General features: G+C 41.1%; 1 protein-coding gene across 6 annotated transcripts in view; it reads left to right on the top strand.

The window, feature by feature from the left end:
- MAP3K5 (mitogen-activated protein kinase kinase kinase 5) overlaps positions 1–23,754 on the top strand; it is a 329,350-nt gene that overhangs the window by 298,800 nt on the left and 6,796 nt on the right. For all 6 annotated transcript variants that reach the window (XM_056566626.1, XM_056566625.1, XM_056566627.1 and 3 more), the window contains 8 exons: positions 5,027–5,204; positions 8,432–8,452; positions 11,894–12,071; positions 12,705–12,873; positions 15,585–15,770; positions 16,359–16,464; positions 20,833–21,076; positions 21,290–21,402. In XM_056566626.1, the coding sequence (XP_056422601.1) occupies positions 5,027–5,204; positions 8,432–8,452; positions 11,894–12,071; positions 12,705–12,873; positions 15,585–15,770; positions 16,359–16,464; positions 20,833–21,076; positions 21,290–21,402 (1,195 nt within the window). The remainder of the gene's footprint in view (positions 1–5,026; positions 5,205–8,431; positions 8,453–11,893; positions 12,072–12,704; positions 12,874–15,584; positions 15,771–16,358; positions 16,465–20,832; positions 21,077–21,289; positions 21,403–23,754) is intronic.

Here is a 23,754-nt window from a genome sequence, read left to right as displayed (position 1 = left end):
TCAACGTATGGGCCGGTATGAGAGCTCATTTATTGCGCTGTAATCTGAGGTTTTTATCAGTGCCATTTTTATATTGATCGGACTTTTTAATCGCTTTTTATAAATTTTTTTCATGATATAAAAAGTGACGAAAATATGCTATTTTAACTTTTTTTTTTTTTTGGGCGCGTACACCATTGACCATGAGGTTTAATTAACTATATATTTTAATAGTTTGGACATTTCCGCACGCGGCGATACCACGTTTTTTATTTTCATTTACACAGTTTTTTTATGGGAAAAGGGGGGTGATTCTTTTATTAGGGAAGGGGTTAAATAAATTTTTTTTTTTTGCAGTGTTATAGCCCCCACTGGTGGCTATTTCACTGCACATACTGATCTCATACACAGATCATTGCCATGGACACGGCAAAGATCAGTGTAATCGGCGGTCGATTGCTCAAGCCTGGATTTCAGACTTGGCGCAATCAATCGCCGATCAGATGGGACGGAGCCAGGTAAGGGTACCTTCGCTCGCGTTCTAGCTGATCGGGACATCGCGATTTCACCACAATGGTCCCGATCAGCCCGACTGAACTGCCGGGAAGCTTTTACTTTCATTTTAGAAGCGGTGATCAACTTTGAACACCACGTCTAAAGAGTTAATAGCGCGCGTCACAACGATTGGTGCCACACGCCATTAGCCCAGGTTCCCGGCTGTCATTAGCCACCGGGACCGACCCAGTATGACACGGGGTCACGGCGTGACCCCGCGTTATATACCGGACTCAGGGCGTACAGATATGCTCTGCGTCCTTAACCCCTTAAGGACCAAGGACGTACAAGGATGTCCTTGGTCCTGCTCCAGTGATATAATCGCGGCGCCGTGCGCTATTAACCCTTTAGCCGCGTGCTCAGAGCTGAGCCACGCGGCTAAAAGTGAAAGTAAAAACTGCTGGTTAACTCAGTGGGCTGTTCGGGATAGCCGCGGTGAAATCGCGGCATCCCGAACGGCTTACAGGACAGCGGGAGGGTCCCTACCTGCCTCCTCGCTGTCCGATCGCCGAATGACTGCTCAGTGCCTGAGATCCTGGCATGAGCAGTCAGGCGGGAGAATCATCGATCACTGGTTTCCTATGAGAAACCAGTGATCAATGATGAAGATCAGTGTGTGCAGTGTTACAGGTCCCTATGGGAGCTATAACACTGCAAAAAAAAAGTGAAAAAAAAGTGAATAAAGATCATTTAACCCCTCCCCTATTAAAAGTTTGAATCACCCCCCTTTTCCCATAAAAAAAAAAAAAAAAACAGTGTAAATAAAAATAAACATATATGGAATCACCGTGTGCGGAAATGTCCGAATTATAAAAATCTATCGTTAATTAAACCGCTCGGTCAATGGCGTGCGCGCAAAAAAATTCCAAAGTCCAAAATAGTGCATTTTTGGTCACTTTTTATATCATTTAAAAATGAATAACGATCAAGAAGTCCTATCAATGCAAAAAAAATTTCAGAAGTACGACAAAATCAAACCTATATAAGTAGGGTATCATTTTAATCGTATGGACCTACAGAATAAAGATAAGGTGTCATTTTTACTGAAAAATGTACTACGTAGAAACGGAAGCCCTCAAAAGCTACAAAACAGCGTTTTTTTTTTTCAATTTTGTCGCACAATGATTTTTTTTTTCCGTTTCACCGTAGATTTTTGGGCAAAATGACTGACGTCATTACAAAGTAGAATTGGTGGCGCAAAAAATAAGCCATCATATGGATTTTTAGGTGCAAAATTGAAACAGTTATGATTTTTTAAAGGCAAGGAGCAAAAAACGAAAATGCAAAAACTGAAAAAACCCCGGTCCTTAAGGGGTTAAAGGGGTACTCTGGTGGAAAACTTTTTTTTTTTTTTTATCACCTGGTGCCAGAAAGTTAAACAGATTTGTAAATTAAAAAATCTTAATCCTTCCAGTACTTAATAGCTGCTGAATACTACAGAGGAATTTTTTTTTTGGAGCAGAGTGCTCTCTGCTGACATCATGACCACAGTGCTCTCTGCTGACATCTCTGTCCATTTTAGGAACTGTCCAGAGCAGCATATATTTTCTATGGGGATTTTCTCCTACTCTGGACAGTTCTTAAAACGGACAGAGATGTCAGCAGAGAGCTCTGTGTTCCAAAAAAAGAAAAGAATTTCCTCTGTAATATTCAGCAGCTAATAAGCACTGGAAGGATTAAGATTTTTTAATAGAAGTCATTTACAAATCTGTTAAACCTGATAACGACCATGGACGAGTATAGCCGTCCAGTTTGGCGGGCGTTCCCGCAAATGGACGTCTATACTCGTCCATTATTCTTGTGGGTGCTGCCCAGTGCACCCACAAGATCGCGACAGGGACCCTGCTGCACTGCCAGGACCGAAGTAAACTTCAGTCCCGGCAGTTTTAACCCTTACAGCCGGAAGTGACCGCGGGCTGTAAGTGTTATGACAGAGGGAGGGGGCTCCCTCTGTCTCCTCTGCAGCACCCCACATCACGATTGTGTGTTATACGCGGCTGGCCGAGGCCTGCCGCACTGCCGAAAGTTAAGTTCACTTCACTCCCGACAGTTTAACCCTTACAGCCGCGGTCAGAAGTGACCGCTCGCTGTAAGGAGTTCTGACAGAGGGAGGGGGCTCCCTCTGTCTCTCCTGCAGCACCCCGGAGCATCGCGGGGTGCTGCTACATACCTCGGCAGCCGGGGGTCCTACAAAGACCCCCAGGTCTGCCCTGGGTATTGCCTGTAGGACCAGAGGCACGTCCTGATATGCTGCCTGCTAGTGAAAACTGTCAGGCAGCATATAACGCAATGCTTTGGAATACGAAGTATTCCAAAACATTAAAAAGTGTAAAAATAAATAAAAATGTAATAAAAGTGTAAAAAATAAAATAATAAAAATACATTTATTAAATGAATCTAATAAAAAAAAAAAAAAACATAATGTGTAAGATCGCATTGGCGGACATCCGCAGCATGTAAAATGCTGCGGATGTCCACCATGTGATCCTACACATTATGCAGCAGTCACGGTAATGAGCTCCCTGCTGCGGTTGGGTAGCTTTGTGTGTCCACTCATAGAGGTGGATTTCCCGCCGGCAGTCATGAGCGGACACACTGAGCTACCCAGCCGCAGCAGTGATGGATATATTCGCCATGAGCGGGTGCTTATTCCCACAACATGGCGGGATATATCCATCAGGAGCCTTAACTGTCACAGACAGACGCGTTCTACTGCCAGCCGACCAAGGACCAATCAGAGAGGTCCAGCCAATAACTTGTAGGGGTGCGGTATATAAATGGGGTCACTTGTGGGGGTGGGGGGTGCTGTTCTGCCCTGAAAGCCAAATGGCGCTCCTCTCCTTCTGAGTCCTACCACGCGGCCAAGGAACCATATATGGCCTAAGCGGGGGTATTTCCGAACATGGGACAAGCAGCTAAATAAAATATAGGGTGCATTTCTTTCAATATCAGAAGTGATGTACAAAAAATATGTCCCACAAATGATGCATTTGTGAAAAAAGCTAGTTTTGATTTTTTAACACTGACTTTGTAATAATTCCTGCCAAAAAACTATGGTATTAAAATACTCACTGTACCCCCTAGCGAATACCTTGAGGGGTCTAGTTTTTATAATGGTGTCATTCGGGGGGGGGGGGGGGGTGTTCCCATGTTCTACTACTTCTCAGTTGCTGCAATCCTTGCTTAGCACATAAAAATAAGATGTACTTTTCAAATTTTCAAAATGTCAAGAGATGAGCGAATTTACAGTAAATTCGATTCGTCACAAACTTCTCGGCTCGGCAGTTGATGACTTATCCTGCATAAATTAGTTCAGCTTTCAGGTGCTCCCATGGGCTGGAAAAGGTGGATAGAGTCCTAGGAAAGAGTCTCCTAGGACTGTATCCACCTTTTCCAGCCCATGGGAGCACCTGAAAGCTGAACTAATTTATGCAGGATAAGTCATCAACTGCCGAGCCGAGAAGTTCGTGACAAATCGAATTTACTGTAAATTCGCTCATCTCTAGTAAATTTGTTAGGCCTCTAATACATCTAAAATGTTAATAATAATAAAAAAAAGTTGAGAAAATAAAGTAGACATATGAAATTAACATTTTTGATAAAAAAAATAAACATTATGTATAAATACATGCAACCTATTAACGTCAAAATAACAAAGAATCGTCTTTTTTTCAAAAATGTCACGGTTTCTTGCATTGTAAATAAAAAAAATACAAATGATATTGATTAACTTTTACTATTTTCATGTAGTACAACTTGTGGCAAAAAAACTGTGTCAGAATTGTTTTCATTGGCAAAACATTACCAGAGTTATTCTCAAATAAAGACATATATCCCAGATTTGAAAAAACAAGCCTGGTCTTTGAGGGGCATACAGGCTTAATTAGCTTGGTCCTTAAGGGGTTAACTTTCTGGCACCAGTTGATAAAAAAAAAGAAAAAAATTTAAATAAAAGGTTTTCCACCAGAGTACCCCTTTAATATTACTTTTTAAACCTTTTGCTCCTCTAATGTTGTGAGCGGTTTTCCTATGGTTAAAGTGCCTTTTTAAAAGATATAAATCTTTATCCCTTTGCAAAGCCATGGCAGTCAGAATAAATAATTCATTGTTTAGTGTTCCATTTAGATAGCACCATGCATATTGGCAAAAAGTTTCAGACTAGAGTTACACTGTGCCTTTTTAGCACTACTGATTGATTTTAGCCATTGAGCTACAGCTGTAGTCCACAGCAGCACATTAAACTACGGTATATGTTATTGTATGGACTGCAGCTGTATTATGTGAATGATTCCCAAAATCTCTTATATTTACAGCATGTATGCATACAGCAGGACTCACTTTTTTACTTACCGTATACCAATAAGAATCTGCCACTGTCACTCTGTTGTAGTAGTCTTAGCCTTATACTGCGAAGTTAAACTGCTTATAAAAAATGTTTTTATGATCCACTAATAATGGAGTGCATCACATTATACTATTTTGTACTCTGTAGGTTGGAATGTTTAAAATCCATCCAGAAATCCCAGAATCTATGTCTGCAGAAGCCAAGGCCTTTCTTCTGAAGTGTTTTGAGCCAGACCCTGTGAAACGTGCCACTACTTCTGAGCTACTTATAGATGAATTCTTGAAAGTTTCAAGTAAAAAACGGAAGTCTAATCTTAAACTAACAGGTAACCTAAACCCTCATAAAATACATAAAGCAGATTATATCTAAGCAAACCAGTACAGTGATACACTGTCTTTATCAAAATCCTTTACACACTTTTCCAAATTATTATGCAAATTCTATTTAAACGTCACAAAGATTAAATATTTAGTTTTTCAGTTTAACTCATGGAAGGCATCGTGTCTCTGGGCTCTTTTGATCACTGAAAACAATCTCTGACACCTGTGATAATTAGATTGCCAGGTGAGCCCAATATAAGGAAAGCTACTGAAGGTGGGTGTTTCACATTATTAAGCAGAGCACCATTTTCAAACAATATGGGGAAAAAAAGGATCTCTCTGCTGCCGAAAAGTGAAATAGTTCAAGGCCTTGGACAAGGTATGAAAACATTAGATATTTCACGAAAACTTAAGCATGATCTTCGCACTATTTGTGAAGATAAAGGCACATTGAGGAATATTTCTGCCAGATCCATGCATTGGATCAAGAGAGCAGCTGCTAAAATACCATTACATAGCAGCAAACAGATATTTGAAGCTGCTGGTGCTTCCAGAGTCCCATGGACATCAAGATGTAGAGTCCTCCTGAGTCTTGCAACTGTGCATAAACCTATTTGGCCACCACTAACCAATGCCCACAGGCAGAAACAGCTGCATTGGGCAGAAAAATACTAATTTTCAAACAGTCCTGGTCACTGATGAGTGCTGTGCAATCCTGGATGGTCCAGATGGATGGAGTAGTGGATGGTCGGTGGACGGCCACCCTGTTCCAACAAGGCTGCAACGTCAGCAAGGTGGTGGTGGAGTCATGTTTTAGGCCGGAATCCTGGGATGAGAGCTGATCGGCCCCTTTAGGGTCCCCAAAGGTGTAAAGATGACCTCTGCAAAGTATGTGGAGTTTCTGACTTACCACTTTCTTCCCTGGTACAGAAGGAAGAATTATGCCTTCCATAATAAAATCTCATGCTGCAAAGAATCTCGCTGCATCAATGGATGCTATGGGGATAAAAGGAGAGAAAGTCATGGTGTGGCCTCCATCCTCCCCTGACCTCAATCCTATTGAGAACCTTTGGAGCATCCTCAAGTAAAAGATCTATGAGGGTGGGAGGCAGTTTACATCCAAACAGCAGCTCTGGGAGGCTATTATGACATCTTGCAAACAAATTCAAGCAGAAACTGTCCAAAAACTCAAGTTCAATGGATGCAAGACTTGTGAAGCTGCTATCAAATAAGGGTTCATATGTTAAAATGTAACGTGACCTATTAAAATGTTTAAAAAGTTCAAATGTTGTTACAAGAATTGAAATAGTTTAATTGAAATAGCTTTTGATTTCAGTAAATATTCTGCAAACGCAACAAATGGCAATTTTCAGTTCTTTACAACCTATAAAATGTTTTGAAACTTACTGTGCGTAATAAATTGGAACACTGCATTGTGTTTAATGTTTAAAAAAATACTGTTATCATTCGGAGGTTTGGTCAATAAAATTTGAATTGTACTCTTAATAGTTGATAACATGAGAATTATGCTGACTGTTATTTACATCCATTATTTAGGTAAATGAGAAAAATATAATTTGCATAACAATTTGGAACAGGGTGTAGTTTAAAATTGAAGAGTTGCACACTAGTGTCACTGTTGTGTCAAGAGGAGATGGTAATAGACTGTACTATTATTGCTACCAAAAAAATAAGATCTTTTACACTAAGGTTAAAATCTTAATCCAAAGATTTAGAATCTTCATTTGTCAGCATGGATTTGCTTTTATCATACTAGAAAATCTTGTTTGAAGTGCTGCAGTAATGAAGTTTCTCCCATCTGCACACAGGATCTTTGGAGGTCAGCCAGAGTCACCATTGGGTTCTTGGTCCTTTCTCTTACAAAGGCCCTTCTCCCCAGATAACTCTGTGGGCCGGACAACTCTAGGAAGAGTCCTGAGTGTTCCAAAGTTTTTCCATTTAAGAGTTATTGAGGCCACTGTGCTCTTGGGAACTTTCAGTGCAGCAGAAATGTTTTTATGCTTATCCAGATCTGTTCCTCCACAGAATCCTGTGAGCTTCACAGGCAATTATTTCAGCCTCATGGCTCGGTTTTGCTCTGTAATGCATTGTCAGCTATGAGGGTGTGTATTTCTAAATTATGTCTAATCAATCGATAATCTACACCTTAATACAGGGGTTCTCAACCTGTGGTATGTAATGATTACACCCCCCCCCCCGCTTCCATCTTAATCTATTGTGCCATTATTTCCCCCTTTTGGCATATCGGATAATAATGGCACAAGGGGATTATGATGTGGGGGGGATCATTATAGCCCCCCCCCCCCCCCCCCCATTTTAATCCTCTTGTGCCATTATTCCTCCCTTCATCTTTATCCCCTTGTGCCATTATTCCCCCCTCCCTCTGATCCCCTTTTGCCATATCGGATAATAATGGCACAAGGGGATCAAGATGGAGGGGGGGGGGGGACTGGTAGGTAGTGGAAAAAGGGGATCAGAGGGAGGGGGGAATAATGGCATAAGGGGATGAAGTATCGCATTAGGTAAGCACAGCCATTATGAAAATAAGTAATTTTATGACTTATTTTGTCAGCGGGTACCCATCACGCATAAGTTCCGCGTGAGAGGCACCTGCGGACATACTTTCTCCCTTTGGGGGTACAGTCACAAAAAGGGTTGAACCACTGCCTTAATAGGAAACAGAAAAATAGAAACAGGAGGCCAGAAATAAATTTCACATGTCATGGCAAAGGGTCTGAATACTTATGTCCATGCAAAATTTTAGTTTTTCAGTGCAGAATGATGTGCAAAATATAATTTTTATTTTATTTTTAGCACAAGGCCACAACATAACAAAATGTGAAAGGGTCTGAAAAGCTTCTGAATGCATTATCAATTTTGTCTGAAGAGGACAGTTTCAGTGGGATTATCTGTATAAGGGGGAACTCCCCTGATGTATGTGTGTGTGTATATATATATATATATATATATATATATATATATATATATATATATATATATATATATGTATATATATATGTGTGTATATATGTATATATATATATATATATATATATATATATATATATATATATATACATAAAAAAATTTTTTTTTTTTTTTTTTTTTTTATTGAGCCAATTTTTTTGAAGCCCTATTTATTATAGATTACTTGTGCAATTAATCCTTTCACAATTGACATTCATATGTCTTTTTATTCCTCTCTTCACAGCCCTCTCACCTGGGTCAAATGGTAAGTATTCTTTACACCACACGTTCTTATAACCATATAAATATTGACAATTACCAATGCAATTTTTTTTTATGTATGGTTTCTTATGCAACTTCTTTCTCTGTGATAGTGTATGTGATTCCAAGCATATTTGTAGATCCCTTCATTTACCAAAAATAACTACGTCTCCCAAAATAACACCTCTTAAGTCTTTGGCACTATGTATCCCCCTTCCTTTTAATATGCCATTCACTACCTGTTGTTTCAGGAAACCCATCTCTATTAACAGCTAAACAAAACACTGAAAGCGGGGATGGGGACTGAAAGTCTGAGCTGTGTACCTGTAAGGCTAAGCTTCTTTCTGGCCCAAACAAAAGTGCAAGAAAAAACACCAGACAAAACGCCACACCATTTTCCTGCGTTTGGTGTTTTTGGCACTTTTACAGAATTTGTTCAGTTAAAAAAAAAAAAGCAGTAGGGATGGAAAAAATTGCGTTTAACAAAATTTATATTTTTTAGAACAAAATTTTTATAAATTTTTAAACTGGGACCAATTTATGTGGCCGACAATATAAAAAAATTCATGAAATGGCCATTTAATTGTAAAAATAATGGAACTTTTTATTAGTAATGTATTTTAATTATGTGTTTAATGAAGTGTTTTTTTTTTACTTTTTTTTTTACTTTTTTAATTTTTAGGTAGTACAGACTGTTCCATGCTGGGAGTAGTAGCAGCTGTACTAATAGACAGATTACCCCGGGTGTCACTCCTGACACCCGATGTGATTGTCCTTTTATATTGCAGAGATGCAGAGTGGCTCTCTACAGCGCTGGCATCTCTGCTCTGAACTCCAGGCCGGCCAGTGATGTGACTAGAAATTCACATCACTGATTCATATTTTCTGCCCAGAGTGGTGATTGGCTGGATGGTGCCAGCCAATCGCCACTCTCAGCGGCCCGGAGTATAGTGCAGATGCGGAGCACAGGAAAAATCTGCACCGCATCTCAGGGATGAAGGATGATCGCAGCGTGTGTCACCCGCTGAGATCCTCCTGTATAAGCTATAGATGTGGGGAGGTACGGCGACACTTCTCTGGTCCCCTGCCTTCTGTGAAGTTCTCTTCACATTACATATTTTGTATATGCAGCTGACAGTTGTGATTGGCTGGAATCATCTGGCCAATCCCAGCGCTCAGCAGGAAATATGAATCTGTAATGTGAAGAAAATTACAGCGCAGTACAGTGCAGAGGAGCAGGCATGCCGCCCACTTCTATAGATTATATAGGAGGATCGCAACGGGAGTCAGAAGCAGCCGATCTGTCTGTTAGTACAGGTACTACTACTCCCAGCATGGAACAGTCTGTTCCATGCTGGGAGTAGTAGTACTACCTAACAAATTTAAAAAAATAAAGAAAAAAAGTGACAAAAGTAAAAAATACACACACACTTTATTAAACACATAATTAGAATAAATCACTTAAAAGTTTCACAAAATTAATTTACAATTGAATGGCCCCTTTCTACATTTGTTCATATTGCCGGCTACATTTTTAGGTTCCTGCCCACCAGCATAAATCGGTCCCTGTTTAAAAATGAATAAAAATTTTGTTCTAAAAAATATAGATTTCGTTAAGTAAAATTTTTTCCATCCTAAAAGTCCAAGTATTCACAGCACTGGTAAAACCATTCCTTTATTGAAATTCCATTAAAATTGACAGGATACAAAGAAAGGTGCACACCGGCATGTTCGAGGTAAAAACATCCCCCTTTGATGCGTTTCCGCCCTTCCGGGCCTTAATCATAGATACAAGGGATAGAACTGCCAGGTATTTAAGGAGCATATAGCTCCACCCCTATTGGGAGTGACTAAAGTTAAGTGCACAAAAAAAGCACTGCATAAAAAAACATAGAAACAAAAGAAAAATTCAGTAACTCCTTACTAGGTCTATGATTCATGCCTTTCGGATATGAGGTATCGAACATTAGTATCCAGTAACCTTCTAGGTTCAATAATTTTGAACGTCTGTCTCCTCCTGGTTGTGGCTTAGTCACCCTCTCTACTCCATTAATTGTAAGGGCACGAACATCACCTGCATGAGTATGTGCGAAGTGTTTCGAGACATTGGAAGGGTTTCTGGTAGTTTGGGTAGCTCCGTATATGTGTTCTCTAAGTCTATCTTTAATAAGTCTACTTGTGCAGCCCACATAACCTAAATTGCAAATAGTACAATGTATATAGTAGATAGCCCAAGTAGTATTGCAATTTATGAAAGAAGAAATGGTATTGGATGTGCCCGCAATAGTTTCATGGAGTTCTTTAGTTTGCTTAATAAATGCACAACAACTGCAGTGGTTACCACCACATCTAAATCAACCCTTCATATTCAACCAGGTACTATTAGTATTATTCTCCTGTAAATGAGTGGGGGACAAAATAGATTGTAAATTGGGTGGGCATTTGGCTGAAAATCTTTCGTGCTGCAAACCCCCCCCCCCCCCCCCCCCTCGGCTTATACTCGAGTGAACTCTCCGCCCTCAGTGGTCTTCAACCTGCGGACCTCCAGATGTTTCAAAACTACAACTCCCAGCAAGCCCGGACAGCTATCGGCTCTCCTGGCATGCTGGGAGTTGTAGTTTTGAAACATCTGGAGGTCCGCAGGTTGAAGACCACTGCCCGGGCATTCGTCATCATGCAGGCCCCCCTCCCCCCTTTAGTTTTGTACTCACCTCCGCTCGGCGGGACGTTCGGGTGAGCTGGTCCGGGCCATCTGTGCTGCAGGACCATCCGGTGGGGAGGGATAGTCGTTCCGGGCTGTCCATCTTCACCGGGTAGGCCTCTTCTCCGCGCTTCGTGCCCGGCCCTGGAATAATGACGTTGCCTTGACGACGACGCACAGGGACGTCATTTGGTTGGACCAGCCTCAACCAAATGAGCACAGAGCATACAAATCAATGAAGTTCTATGGAAAGCGTATATAAGCTTTTAATAAATCTTCCCCAGTGTTAAGTTTTCCAAAGGCAGTAATTTTAGTGTGATATCCCAAAACAAAAAATAAATACTTAAAGGGGTTATTCGTTCAAATCTATTTTTTCACCTTTATGTCCAGGCTTGCAAATTAAACAAAAAAAAATACCTACCTCCCTCGCTCCTCGCCAGGCTCTGGTGTCAGGTGGTCCCATCTGCAGCAGCTGACATGGCACACAGTGCTGCCCAGCCAATGATTGGCCGCATGCTCAGTAGACTACATATTTGGACAGGGATGCTTAGTGTTTCATTTTAGGTTACTTGGTGTGACTAGTTTAAAAGATATTGAGAAGTGGTTGTTTAGTTTTAAAATGTTAATAAAAGTCATATTTTAGGTTTGTCTTCTTCTGTAATGAAGATTTTTAATTGGCAAACTTAATTGATTCTAAAACTTTTTTTGCTGTGATTTTTAAAGTGTACTTGTCTTTTTATGCAGAGTATCTGAGAAGTATATCATTGCCTGTACCAGTGTTGGTGGAAGATACAAGTAGTAGTAGTGAATATGGATCAGTATCGCCAGATACAGATCTGAGAACAGAACCTTTCAGCTTTACATCAAGAACAAAATCTTACATTGAAAAAGAAGGGAAAATCAAAAGAGGTTTATTTCTTGGGTGAGTGTTTCCAGTGTTGATTTCTTGGTTTTCTTTAGTATCTGATTTCTCAGTCCATTAGGACTGTGTTTCATATGCTTTAGAGGTAGTTTAGAGGTAATATAAGCTTGTGAGATGAAAATGCCCATATTTTAGTTAAGAAATGTATCTCCTATCCGCATTAGCAGATCAGGGGCCCCCTACTGGAGATCGCAATGGTCCCAGCGGTTAGAACATCACCGGTCCCCTTAGAAAGTTAGTACAGTTGGTGCTGGTCTTAAGAAAGCAACACCAGTACCAGCAGCACTAACCAAACTTCTAGGACAAAGCACCCAGCTGTCCTGACTCCCTGACTTGCCTTTAAACTGGCGGCTTTCAGGACCGAAAGAGTCAGCAGCAGCAGTAGGTCCAGATCTTTACCATATCAGTATTATTGTGCATAGTAAAGTGCTTGTATGTGTACATACTTTTGGAATAACATGTAAAGCAAATACTCTCTACCACCACCAGCAAAAACCAAAAGAGTGAGGAGGCTATGTATGCAACCCTTGTGCATTTACAAACTGGGGCAAGAGCCCCTATTCCGTATCAGATATAAATGGTTGTATATAATTGTTTTTGTTCTTTCCTCTAACATACATTTTTAATTATAAGAATTCCAGATGAGCTGTTTGAAGATCACAGTGCTCCTCCCTCACCTGAAGAAAGAGACCCTGGATTCTTCATGTTGAAGAAGGACAGTGAACGAAGGGCTACACTGCATCGCATACTGACTGAAGATCAAGACACTGTTGTTAAAAATCTGATGAAAGCACTTGGTCAGGTATCTTTTGATGACCGGTTATTTCAATAGGTGGCTTTTTTGACTGTTACATTTTGAAAGGAAGCACTGAGGAAGTTCTGATCAGGCATTGTCTAAAATTAAGTTGTAAGATAAGATATGTAGGATGTTATTTGTTCTTGGCCCTTTTACACGGGTTGACAACATTCCCACAAACATTTGTTCCCAGTCATTGCCCGGAGTACACATTTAAAGGGGTACTCTGGGGAACTAAACCTATAGCCCATTCTTTCTCTCTCGCCAACCTATGTATTTGTCTAAATATCATTCATTAGCTATATACTTCACTTTCCTTCTTTTAGCTGTCACTTACATGCAGGGAGTGAGAGAAAAACATAATTCTCAGATCCACCTTGTCTCCTGAGACCTAGCCCCCACAACACCACGTTGTACAGCCACATCTCCCCTCCCTGTGTGAGGAGCTTGTGAGCCGTGAGAGAAGCTCAGAGAAGATTCTCAGTCATAAACTGCACTTTTCCTGTGTAGATCTAATCACGGACTGCTGCCATTCAGAGCACCGCATGATTTATTGCTGGAGGAAGGATAGTCTGAAAGAAAATAACTGTACAGTGTGTGTGTGTGTGCTGCAGTGTAAGCATGCACGCAGAAAGGGAGAGCAGTTGGCTGGAAGCCATTACACAGAGCTGCACTGACTTTTGGGAGTTGTAGTCTGTGCTGTAAGCAAGGAAAAATATTTAGGAGACATCAGGGGCCAAAGGAGCTGCCAAAACCACATGAATAATTACAGTGGAAACAGAACAGGTATTGTGGTGGCTTTGGGGCATTTTTATTTTTATTAACTTGCCTTGGAGTACTCCTTTAAGTGATTAGTCAACAAACAAAGCTCATGGTCAGCTGATCCTATGTTTTATGTGGAAATTAAAACCATCATTTGTCTGCAGCACATCTTCCAACTGTATGTAAGGAATGTGCTGCTGACAAAGTGTATTTATAAGAGGAGGGTTTGAAAGAACAATTAGCAAGAACTGAGCTCCCCCGTACCATCCACTGCCTCCCTGCCGAAGGATGACCTTACGTCGGTAACAATCTGCCAACTTGGGACACACTACCAGGTGAGTGCTCCGTTCTTCATTTCCTTGGAGTTTGCATGCATTGGATTATCTTTATTTCACGTGAGCACTTCCTATATTCCTGGGTTGAAAGACAGCATGTCCTACTATTGGCTACAAGGCGAGTAGAAGCAATCTAATATCCAGTTGCCGATTCGTAAACACCCCCCCCCCCCCCTTTTATTTTTCTTCTTCTTAATATTATTATTATTGTTGTTATTTATTTAAACTTCTGAATCCTGAATGACTTCCTGTGTTGTTGATCTTGCAATTTAGGTAATTTAGACCTGTGTAAAAGTACCATAAAGGTATTCAGTAGTTCTTGCTGTTCCTAATGTTTTATTTCCTTGCCTACCAAACAGCATTTGTTGGATTGTATTTTTGTCTTATTTACAGTGTGTTTCCATAAACAATTCAAGCCAAGGACTGTGCATTTACAACCCAGTGCTCTGTAACATAAGGGTAATATATAGCTGATCAGGGCTGCCAATACAGTCACAGCCCTGCATACACTTATGGCAGTCTTAGTAAATAACGCCACCTCATAGTGTCATAATCAGGGTGGTACATATAGAGCAGATCCAAGGACAGAATCCGGAGAGTCCTTCAAAAAAGAAAACATTTATGCAAAGTGCCATCAGCCTCAGGTCCTTGGAAGGGAGAAAAAGCACCTGCAAAAGAGGAGATGATCAACTCGCAGTTCTGGTGTCCTAACAGGCTCTCAAAGTGTGTACCCGCACTGGCGGGGAGACGTGCGATCCTGCCGGATGCTAACACACATGTGGGAGAGAAGCGGCATCTGACGACATATCCGGGACAGTTGGCAGCGTTCAGCACAGACGCTTTGCACCAACCCGATGCTAGGGTCAGGGGGCGTGTTCGCTCGCATCAGTATGACGCGATGGAGTGCGGAGGGAGAATTAATCCATTAGCCGGCCTGTATGTCTCAGTAACGGCCCGTATTATCAACAGTCAGGGTGAAATGTATGGCTTCAATGGCAAATAGCCTTTAAACCACCATAGTAAAAATATGGCAGGTATGCAAATGATGAGAACCGGATAGCCAGCCTATACTAAGTTGTATAATAGGCCGAATTAGATGATAGGTGTTTAGGGGGGGGCCTAGTGAGCATAATGTACCCCCTGGGCATCCCTACACTATGCCCTAAACCTTGGCGGGATGGCCACCCTTAAAAGGGTGGTCCCGCTCAGGAACCTAGCCTGATATGCCCTAGTACTTCCTAGCTAAGAGGTGGAATACCTGATGGGCTGCCTATCTCACACCCCAGATGGTATCCCTTGTCGGACAATATTTAAATAAAAATGGTAAAGCAAAATTGCTCATTAAGCCTGCTGGGGGCAACCGTATCCAAGGTGAAAATCCACTGTGCCTCACGTTGCAATAATATCTTGTCCATTATTTTCTCAATCCCAAAGAAACTAAGATGTTTAGTGTCACCTCCATGAGTCTCATTAATGTGCCTTGCCACTGCAGTGTCCCGCTTATTCCTGACGTTGCCAATGTGCTCAAGGACAGCCAACAGTTCTAATATATTTAAAAATGTGTTATATACCTTTTGGTGATGTTTCTGCTACACTGTACTAAAAATAAACCCATTTTAGGGAACAGAAGAAACCAAATTAAAGTGGGAACATATTACAACCCTGGTGACAAGCTTACGAGAATTTGTGAGATCCACTGACCGGAAGATTATTGCTTCTACTCTTTCAAAACTGAAACTGGAGCTTGACTTTGATAGCCATGCCATTAGTCAACTGCAAGTGGTGCTGTTTGGTTTTCAAGATGCGGTGAGTGGAATATAATGATCATAATTCTAGCAATTGAGGTATAACTCTTGGTCTATAACTAATAAAATGTTCATGTATGAAAAATGTATTTTCTCTTGGGAGAAATGATTGATGTCAATTTTAGTGCCTTTTTGAAGGGGTAGATAGTGCAGATGATCTTGTTTCTAGTGCTTCTTAGTGGGCAAAAAATTTTCATCCAACAACAGCCTCAATTACACAGAACAAGAAATGACCATATCATTGCAACAAGATGAATATCTAATTATCTTGTTGCTAATATAGGGGGGAGAGGTTTTATAAATAGTGGCCTATGCTTTTTTGCAACATTTGATACCAATTTATATTTCTTGATATTTTGTTTGTCTTTGGAACATGGACTACAAATGTCAAAAAACTTCCCTGCAAAAAATAATTACTAGGAATTGTTTGGCTAATGTATTTGTATTAGATCATTTGTACCTGAATTTAGGGGTTGACTTTCATATCATGAGCTTTTTCATATCATGTACATAATCCTGTTTAATTACATATTCTTAAAATATCATAGATGTGAAATATTAGAATTATGATTGTTCTCTTTGTAACCAGGTCAACAAAGTTCTTCGCAACCACAATATCAAACCCCACTGGATGTTTGCTCTTGACAGTATAATTCGAAAGGCAGTGCAAATTGCCATTACCACATTAGTACCAGGTAACTCAGGTTTATACATTACTACATCTTCAGATGTTTTATATGTGACTGCTGTGGCTTATTCTTTTGTTTATAAATTAAAAGGGTTTCACATCCCAGGAATGTGGAATTCCTATCGCCCGACGCCCAGGACATGCAGTTCCGGGTGTCGGGCAGGTAGATTTTTCAGACCCTTAGCCCTGCTTCGGACAAGCAGGGCCAGACCTGGAAGCCCCCAACAAGAACAGCGGCGCACAGAGGGGTGTATGGAGCGAGCCCCCAGCTGATTTCAGTAGGCGATCGCCGCAGCTGGCTATTAAACCTTTAGATCGCCACTAGATGTGAGCGAACTTACAGTAAATTCAATTCGTCACAAACTTCTCGGCTCGGCAGTTGCTGACTTATCCTGCATAAAGTAGTTCAGCTTTCAGGTGCTCCGGTGGGCTGGAAAAGGTGGATACAGTCCTAGGAAAGAGTCTCCTAGGACTGTATCCACCTTTTCCAGCCCAAGGGAGCACCTGAAAGCTGAACTAATTTATGCAGACTAAAGTCATCAACTGCCGAGCCAAGAAGTTTGTGACAAATCAAATTTACTGTAAGTTCGCTCATCTCTAATCGCCACTGTCAAAACTGACAGCGGCGTCTAAAGGGGCACGTGAATGCTACCTGGTGGGCTAGTGGGGCGGATCAACAACAAACCCTCCCCCGCAGCACGATGGTGGTGGTGGTGGTGGGGGGATTCACTATAGAGGTAGACGGGGAGCTTACCTCGGTTTCCCTGGTGTCCGTGGCTCTGTCATTGATAGAGCCTGTCTGGACTAGGCTCTATCAATGGATCGCAGAGCACACAGATCAATGGAGTTCAATAGAACTCTATTGATCTGTCTGAGGAATCGAATGATTCCTCCTAAAAGTCCCCTAAGGGAATAATAGTGTAAAAAAAAAAAAAAAAAAAAAATGTTTTAATAAAAGCTTAAAAGACACACATTAACCCCTTCCATATTTTTTGTTCAAATCACCCCCTTTTCCTATATAAAAACATGTAAACATAATAAAAATAAACCTATTTGGTATCGCTGCGTGCGTAATTGTACAAACTATTAAAATATAACATTATGTATATTCTGTAAATTACGTAAATGTAAAAAAACATACCAAATCGCAGAAATGCAATTTTTATAATATCCCAGGAAAAAAGTTAAAGGCGATTAAAAAGTCAGATCAATGCCAAAATGGTACCGATACAAAAAACAGATTATGGCGCTAAAAATTAGCCCTCCTACAGCCTCGAATGTTAAAGAAAAAGCTACAGGGGTCAGAAAATGGCAATTAAAAAAATATAAAAATAAAAAAAAAAATTTAATTAGTAAAACATGACGGAAACTATACAAATCTGATATCGCTGTAATCAGGCCAGTCTAAAGTATCAAAATATCATGTTAGCTCAGCCACAAGGTAAATGGCGTAGAAAAGAAAACCAACAAATTTGCTAAATTATCTTTTACTATTTCATTTTCACTTCACCAATGTTTTTTTCTTGTTGTTTCGGAGCATATGTTATGGAAAAATTAAAAGGTATCATTATAGTAGTTAGTTATGGCTATTATAGAGCGAGGAGGAAAATACGCGAGTGTAAAAGTGAAAATTGGCCCGGACAAGTGGATCGTCATGAGGGATAAGTAGATTTTGCTCCGTTTTAGATTTGGACAAATTGTTTTTTAACCCCTTAACGATGCATGACGTATATTTACGTCCTGCGCCGGCTCCCTCGATATGAAGCGGGATCGCGCCGCCATCCTGCATCATATCGCGTCGGTCCCGGCGCTCATCAACGGCCGGGACCCGCGGCTAATACGACACATCGCCGATCGCGGCGATGTGCGGTATTAACCCTTTAGAAGCTTTGACCGCCGCTTCTAAAGTGAAACTGAAAGTAACCCGGCTGCTCAGTCGGGCTGTTCGGGACCGCCGCGGTGAAATCGCGGCATCCCGAACAGATGACCGGACATCGGGAGGGCCCTTACCTGCCTCCTCGGTGTCCGATCGACGAATGACTGCTCCGTGCCTGAGATCCAGGCAGGAGCAGTCAAGCGCCGATAATGCTGATCACAGGCGTGTTAATACACGCCTGTGATCAGGATGAGAGATCAGTGTGTGCAGTGTTATAGGTCCCTATGGGACCTATAACACTGCAAAAAAAAAGTTAAAAAAAAGTGTTAATAAAGGTCATTTAACCCCTTCCCTAATAAAAGTTTGAATCACCCTCTTTTCCCATAAAAAAATAAAACCGTGTAAAAAAAAAAAAAATAAACATATGTGGTATCGCCGCGTGCGTAAATGTCCGAACTATAAAAATATATCATTAATTAAACCGCACGGTCAATGGCGTACGCGCAAAAAAATTCCAAAGTCCAAAAAGCGTATTTTGGTCACTTTTTATACCATTAAAAAAATGAATAAAAAGTGATCAAAAAGTCCGATCAAAACAAAAATCAAACCGATAAAAACTTCAGATCACGGCGCAAGAAATGAGTCCTCATACCGCTCTGTACGTGGAAAAATAAAAAAGTTATAGGGGTCAGAAGATGACATTTTTAAACGTATAAATTTTCCTGCATGTAGTTATGATTTTTTCCAGAAGTGCGACAAAATCAAACCTATATAAGTAGGGTATCATTTTAACCGTATGGACCTACAGAATAATGATAAAATGTAATTTTTACCGAAATATGCACTGCGTAGAAACGGAAGCCCCCAAAAGTTACAAAATGGCGTTTTTTTTTCCGATTTTGTCGCACAATGATTTTTTTTCCGTTTCGATGTGCATTTTTGGGTAAAATGACTAATGTCACTGCAAAGTAGAATTGGCGAGGCAAAAAATAAGCCATAATATGGATTTTTAGGTGGAAAATTGAAAGAGTTATGATTTTTAAAAGGTAAGGAGGAAAAAACGAAAGTGCAAAAACGGAAAAACCCTGAGTACTTAAGGGGTTAATTAAATTTCCACACCCCTGTATCCTATCCCTGACCGATCACTAGAATGGACGGGGAGAGAAGCTTGTGCTGAGGCAAGAACATAGTGTTACATTTACAATACAATTGCATTTTAATTGATTTATTAAAGGGTAACTTTTAATTCATGGTTGTTGGGGCAGGGATTGGATTTTTACTTTTTAAATTAGCTTCCACGTACTTAGACATCAGCTTATGTTTTGACTGGTTAATATATGTTCTTTTTGTTCCCATATTCATTCTTTACGTATTACAGCTAGGGAGTGAATGTCAATAACATCCTGTTTATCCTTTTTAAATGTAAATTTCTTATGGATAATTTAGGATTTAGGATGTTGTAGTGCTTACATACAGATACCCTGTGCATTATAAAGAATAACATAATAAAAGCACTTGATGACTTTTTCATAATGCTCCACCAATCTATTAAGTAACAAAATACCAAGCAATCCTTACTCTTCAGCTGTCTTAGTTCTTTTTTTCCTTCCGCCACTACGCCTTCCCCCCCCCCCCCCCCCCACACACACCCCAAAAAAAAAAATCTTCACTTTAATGCCAGCAGTTGTCATCCACTGGCGTATTGTGTGTCTTCTTACTTACCAGTGCTGGGCTACATTCCAAGCTCCACCACCTTCCTTTTGGCCCTGGACTTCCTTCTCTGGATGCATTTCTGCTGCTTCCACCATGACTGCAGCTCTTGGTCTGATCACTAGGGGCTGCACGCATGCACTGGCTGCAACTGAAGGTGTCTGCTCCTAATCTGATATCCTACTTTCCTGTGCTTGTGTACCTGACATAGCCTTTGCCTGACCCTTGTGTACTTTCTTATGCATGACCTGAGCTTAAACTTGCATCTAGTCTGCTAATCATCCAGCAGCTATTTGTACAACCTCAACTACACTTCCACATTGAAGCTACTAATAACCCTTACTGGGCTGAATCTCCTGCTGCTGACCAGCACCTCCCTACTGGAGCTACAATCTTTTACAAGACTCTCTGACTACCCTACCTAGCCAGCCTTTACCTTACCAGGACCACTCAAGGGGCATCGAGCTAGTATCCCCTAGCAGCAGAAGTCTAGCTTCTGCATCTTGGAGCGGAATAAAGGATAAAAACCTATTGGATACCTAGATTCCACTCCGAAGTTTAACCCAAAGTCAAACTGGGAGGTAACAGCAGGTCCACACTCGTTGGATCATTACGTACAGACCTTTAATACGTGTGCATCTAGACACATGGGCTAACCGACTGGCTAATCTTGACTGCCACTATTAGAAGATTATTTTACTTCTTTCTCTTCACCAATATTGTTATATTTTATATTTTCACATCACGGTTTGTTAAAGCATACATTATATTTTTTATTTTGCTTTCTAGAGCTACGACCACATTTTAGTATTGCTTCTGAAAGTGACCCAGCAGATCAAGATGATCTTGAGGTGGAGGAAGATCCTAATGCACTCACTACACAACAAGCCAGTGAGGTGCCTAGTGCAGTGAATGAGGATAACGTGCATACCTCTGGAGTAAGCACTCTTAGTTCCACTGTGTCCCATGACTCTCAAAATGCTCAGCGATCGCTTAATATGCAACTGGGGAGGTTAAAAATTGAGTCAAACAGGTAAGAAAGCTGTCTGTTAAAGTCTAGCATCCCATTTGGTATATGGTACATTTCTTTCTTTCATATTTTTTAGACAATGTGGCAAATCCTGGGAAATTAGGAACTTGCTAATAATCATACGCAATGTCTCCATACAAGATGTGTCACTTTGATCACTTTTTTTTATCAAGCTATTGTAAAGTAATATCCATAAAATATGATCTTTTAATGTAGGCTTCTTGAGGAACTTTTACAAAAAGAGAGAGAATTTCAAGCATTACTACGTCAGGCTATTGAAGAAAAGGATCAAGAGATCAAACGACTTCAGCAACGGTCACAGCCAATAAGTAAGAAAAAGCAATGCAAGTTCTTAAATCTTTGTATAGTTGTTGTGTAGAAGCAGAGAGAATGTACACTGTTTGCTAAATTATTAGGCAACTGGATATTTTAACCAGATCATAAAGAATGCTTATTGAATTCAAGCATATGAGGTCATGTGTAATAGTCCAAAAAGAGAGTTAACTGGCTTGTAAAAAGACTTTCATAGGGATGCACCACTCTTGATATTGCAAAGATATCAAACCTTTTGTTTCAAATAGTCAACAGGGTCGCAAGAAACATATTGAAAGAAAGACACACATTAACTGCTAAAAATTTGAGAAGATTCATATGTGAAGCTACTAGAAACCCATTATCCTCCAGTACTGTCATATTCCAGGACTGCAACCTACCTGGAGTGGCCAGAAGTACAAGGTGTTCAGTGCTCAGAGACATGGCCTAGGTAGGGTAGGCCAAAACTTGACCAAACCTGAACAAGACATATAAGTTAAAACCCCAAGACCGAGCAGGAAATATCTGAAGACAGATTTTTTTTTTTTAAAGGTTTTATGGACTGATGAGATGAATGACTCTTAATGGTCCTTATGGACGGGGCCCATGGCTGGATCAGTAAAGGACCCAGAGCTTTAATTCGACTCCACCAACAAGGTGGAGGTGAGGGCTGGTAATATCAAAGATAAGCTAGATTGACTTTTTCAAGTTGAAATTGAACACAAAATCAACTCCCAAACCTACTAGGAGTTTATAGAAGATCCTTTTTTCAAGCAGTGGTACAGGAAAAAGTCTGCATCTTTCAAGAAGACCATCGTTGTTATGCAGGACAATTCTCCATCACATGCACTGAAGTACTCCACCGTGTGGCTAGCCAGTAAAAGCCTTAAAGATTTAAAATAAAAAAATTACATGGCCCCCTTCCTCACCTGACCTAAACCCTACTGAGAACTTATGGGCCCTTCTTAAAAGGGAGATTGAAGTGGAGGAAAACAGTACACCTCTCTGAACAGTGTCTGGGAGTCTTTGGTTTCTGCTGCAAAAAAAAGTTGATTGTCAACAGATCAAGAAACTAACAGACTCCATGATTGGAAGGCTTACTTCTGGTATTGAAAAGAAGAGTGGCTATAAGAGTGGTTACTGATGTTTAGTTGTATACTTTGAGTTGTTTTTTAATTATTCTCACTTTAACCTCTTAACCCCCGAGGACAGGCCGTAAATGAAGGCCCCCAGAGGACATAGGACGTGAATGACATATTGAAGCAAGGGCTGGAGAAGCGCTCTCTTCATAGATTGTGGGTTCTGGCTGCTATCAGCAGCGGGGGACCCTGCCGCTAATGGAAGACATCACCGATCACGCTGATGCCTGCCATTAACCTTTTATATGTCATGATTAATACAGATCACAACATCTTAAAGGGGTACTACCGTGCTGACAACTTATCCCCTATCTAAAGAATAGGGGATAAGTTGCCTGATCACGCGGGGTCCTGCCGCTGGGGACCCCCACGATCTCGCACGCAGCATCCCGCTCTCATCAGGCCCCGGAGTGAACATCGCTCCAGGTCTGATGACTGCCGATCACGGGGCCGGAGTATCTTGACGTCACGGCTCCGCACCCATGTGAAATCACGCTACGCCCCCTCAATGTAAGTCTATGGCAGGGGGCGAGACAGCTGTTTCGCCCCTGCCATAGACATGCATTGAGGGGGCGGAGTGTGATGTCACAATCACCGACCCCGTCATCAGACCTGGAGCGGATGTTCGCTCCAGGGCCTGATGAGAGCGGGGTGCTGCGTGCGAGATCACGGGGGTCCCCAGCGGCGGGACCCCGCGCGATCGGGGAACTTATCCCCTATCCTTTAGATAGGGGATAAGTTGTCAGCACGGTAGTACCCCTTTAAGTATCACCGGGGGCTTTGGGAGACTCATCAGACCACCTGCAGCACGTGTGTGGGGGTCCAATTAGTCAACATGGTGGCCGGAGGTCGCCTTATCCACTTCGTGCCACACTGCTGTCATCCACTGGAATGCACTGACTTCTGGCAGGCTATACAAGTGGCACTGATCAGTAATAGTAATCAAAAAATTGCTATAAATTGTCCCCTGTGAGGACTTAAAGGGTGCCTTTCATCAAAAAAACTTTTGATATATTATAGATTAATGTATGCAGAATAACTTTCCAATTGCAAGTTATTAAAAAATATGCTTCTTTCTATTTAATTTTCCACTTTGAAAAAATGACCACTAGAGGTCTCCCTACCCGTCCTGGCCACAAGCCTTTTTTATAGATTTCCAACTCATGCTGGAGTCCTAAATCTCAGACTGCAGCCGGGACACAGACAAGCTCAGCTGGCAGCTCTGAATCT

Source organism: Hyla sarda, chromosome 3 (genome assembly GCF_029499605.1).
Source record: "Hyla sarda isolate aHylSar1 chromosome 3, aHylSar1.hap1, whole genome shotgun sequence".
Classification (NCBI taxonomy): Eukaryota; Metazoa; Chordata; class Amphibia; order Anura; family Hylidae; genus Hyla; species Hyla sarda.
The sequence above is the reverse complement of the archived record's forward strand: the minus strand, read 5'-3'. Positions and strand labels throughout refer to the sequence as shown.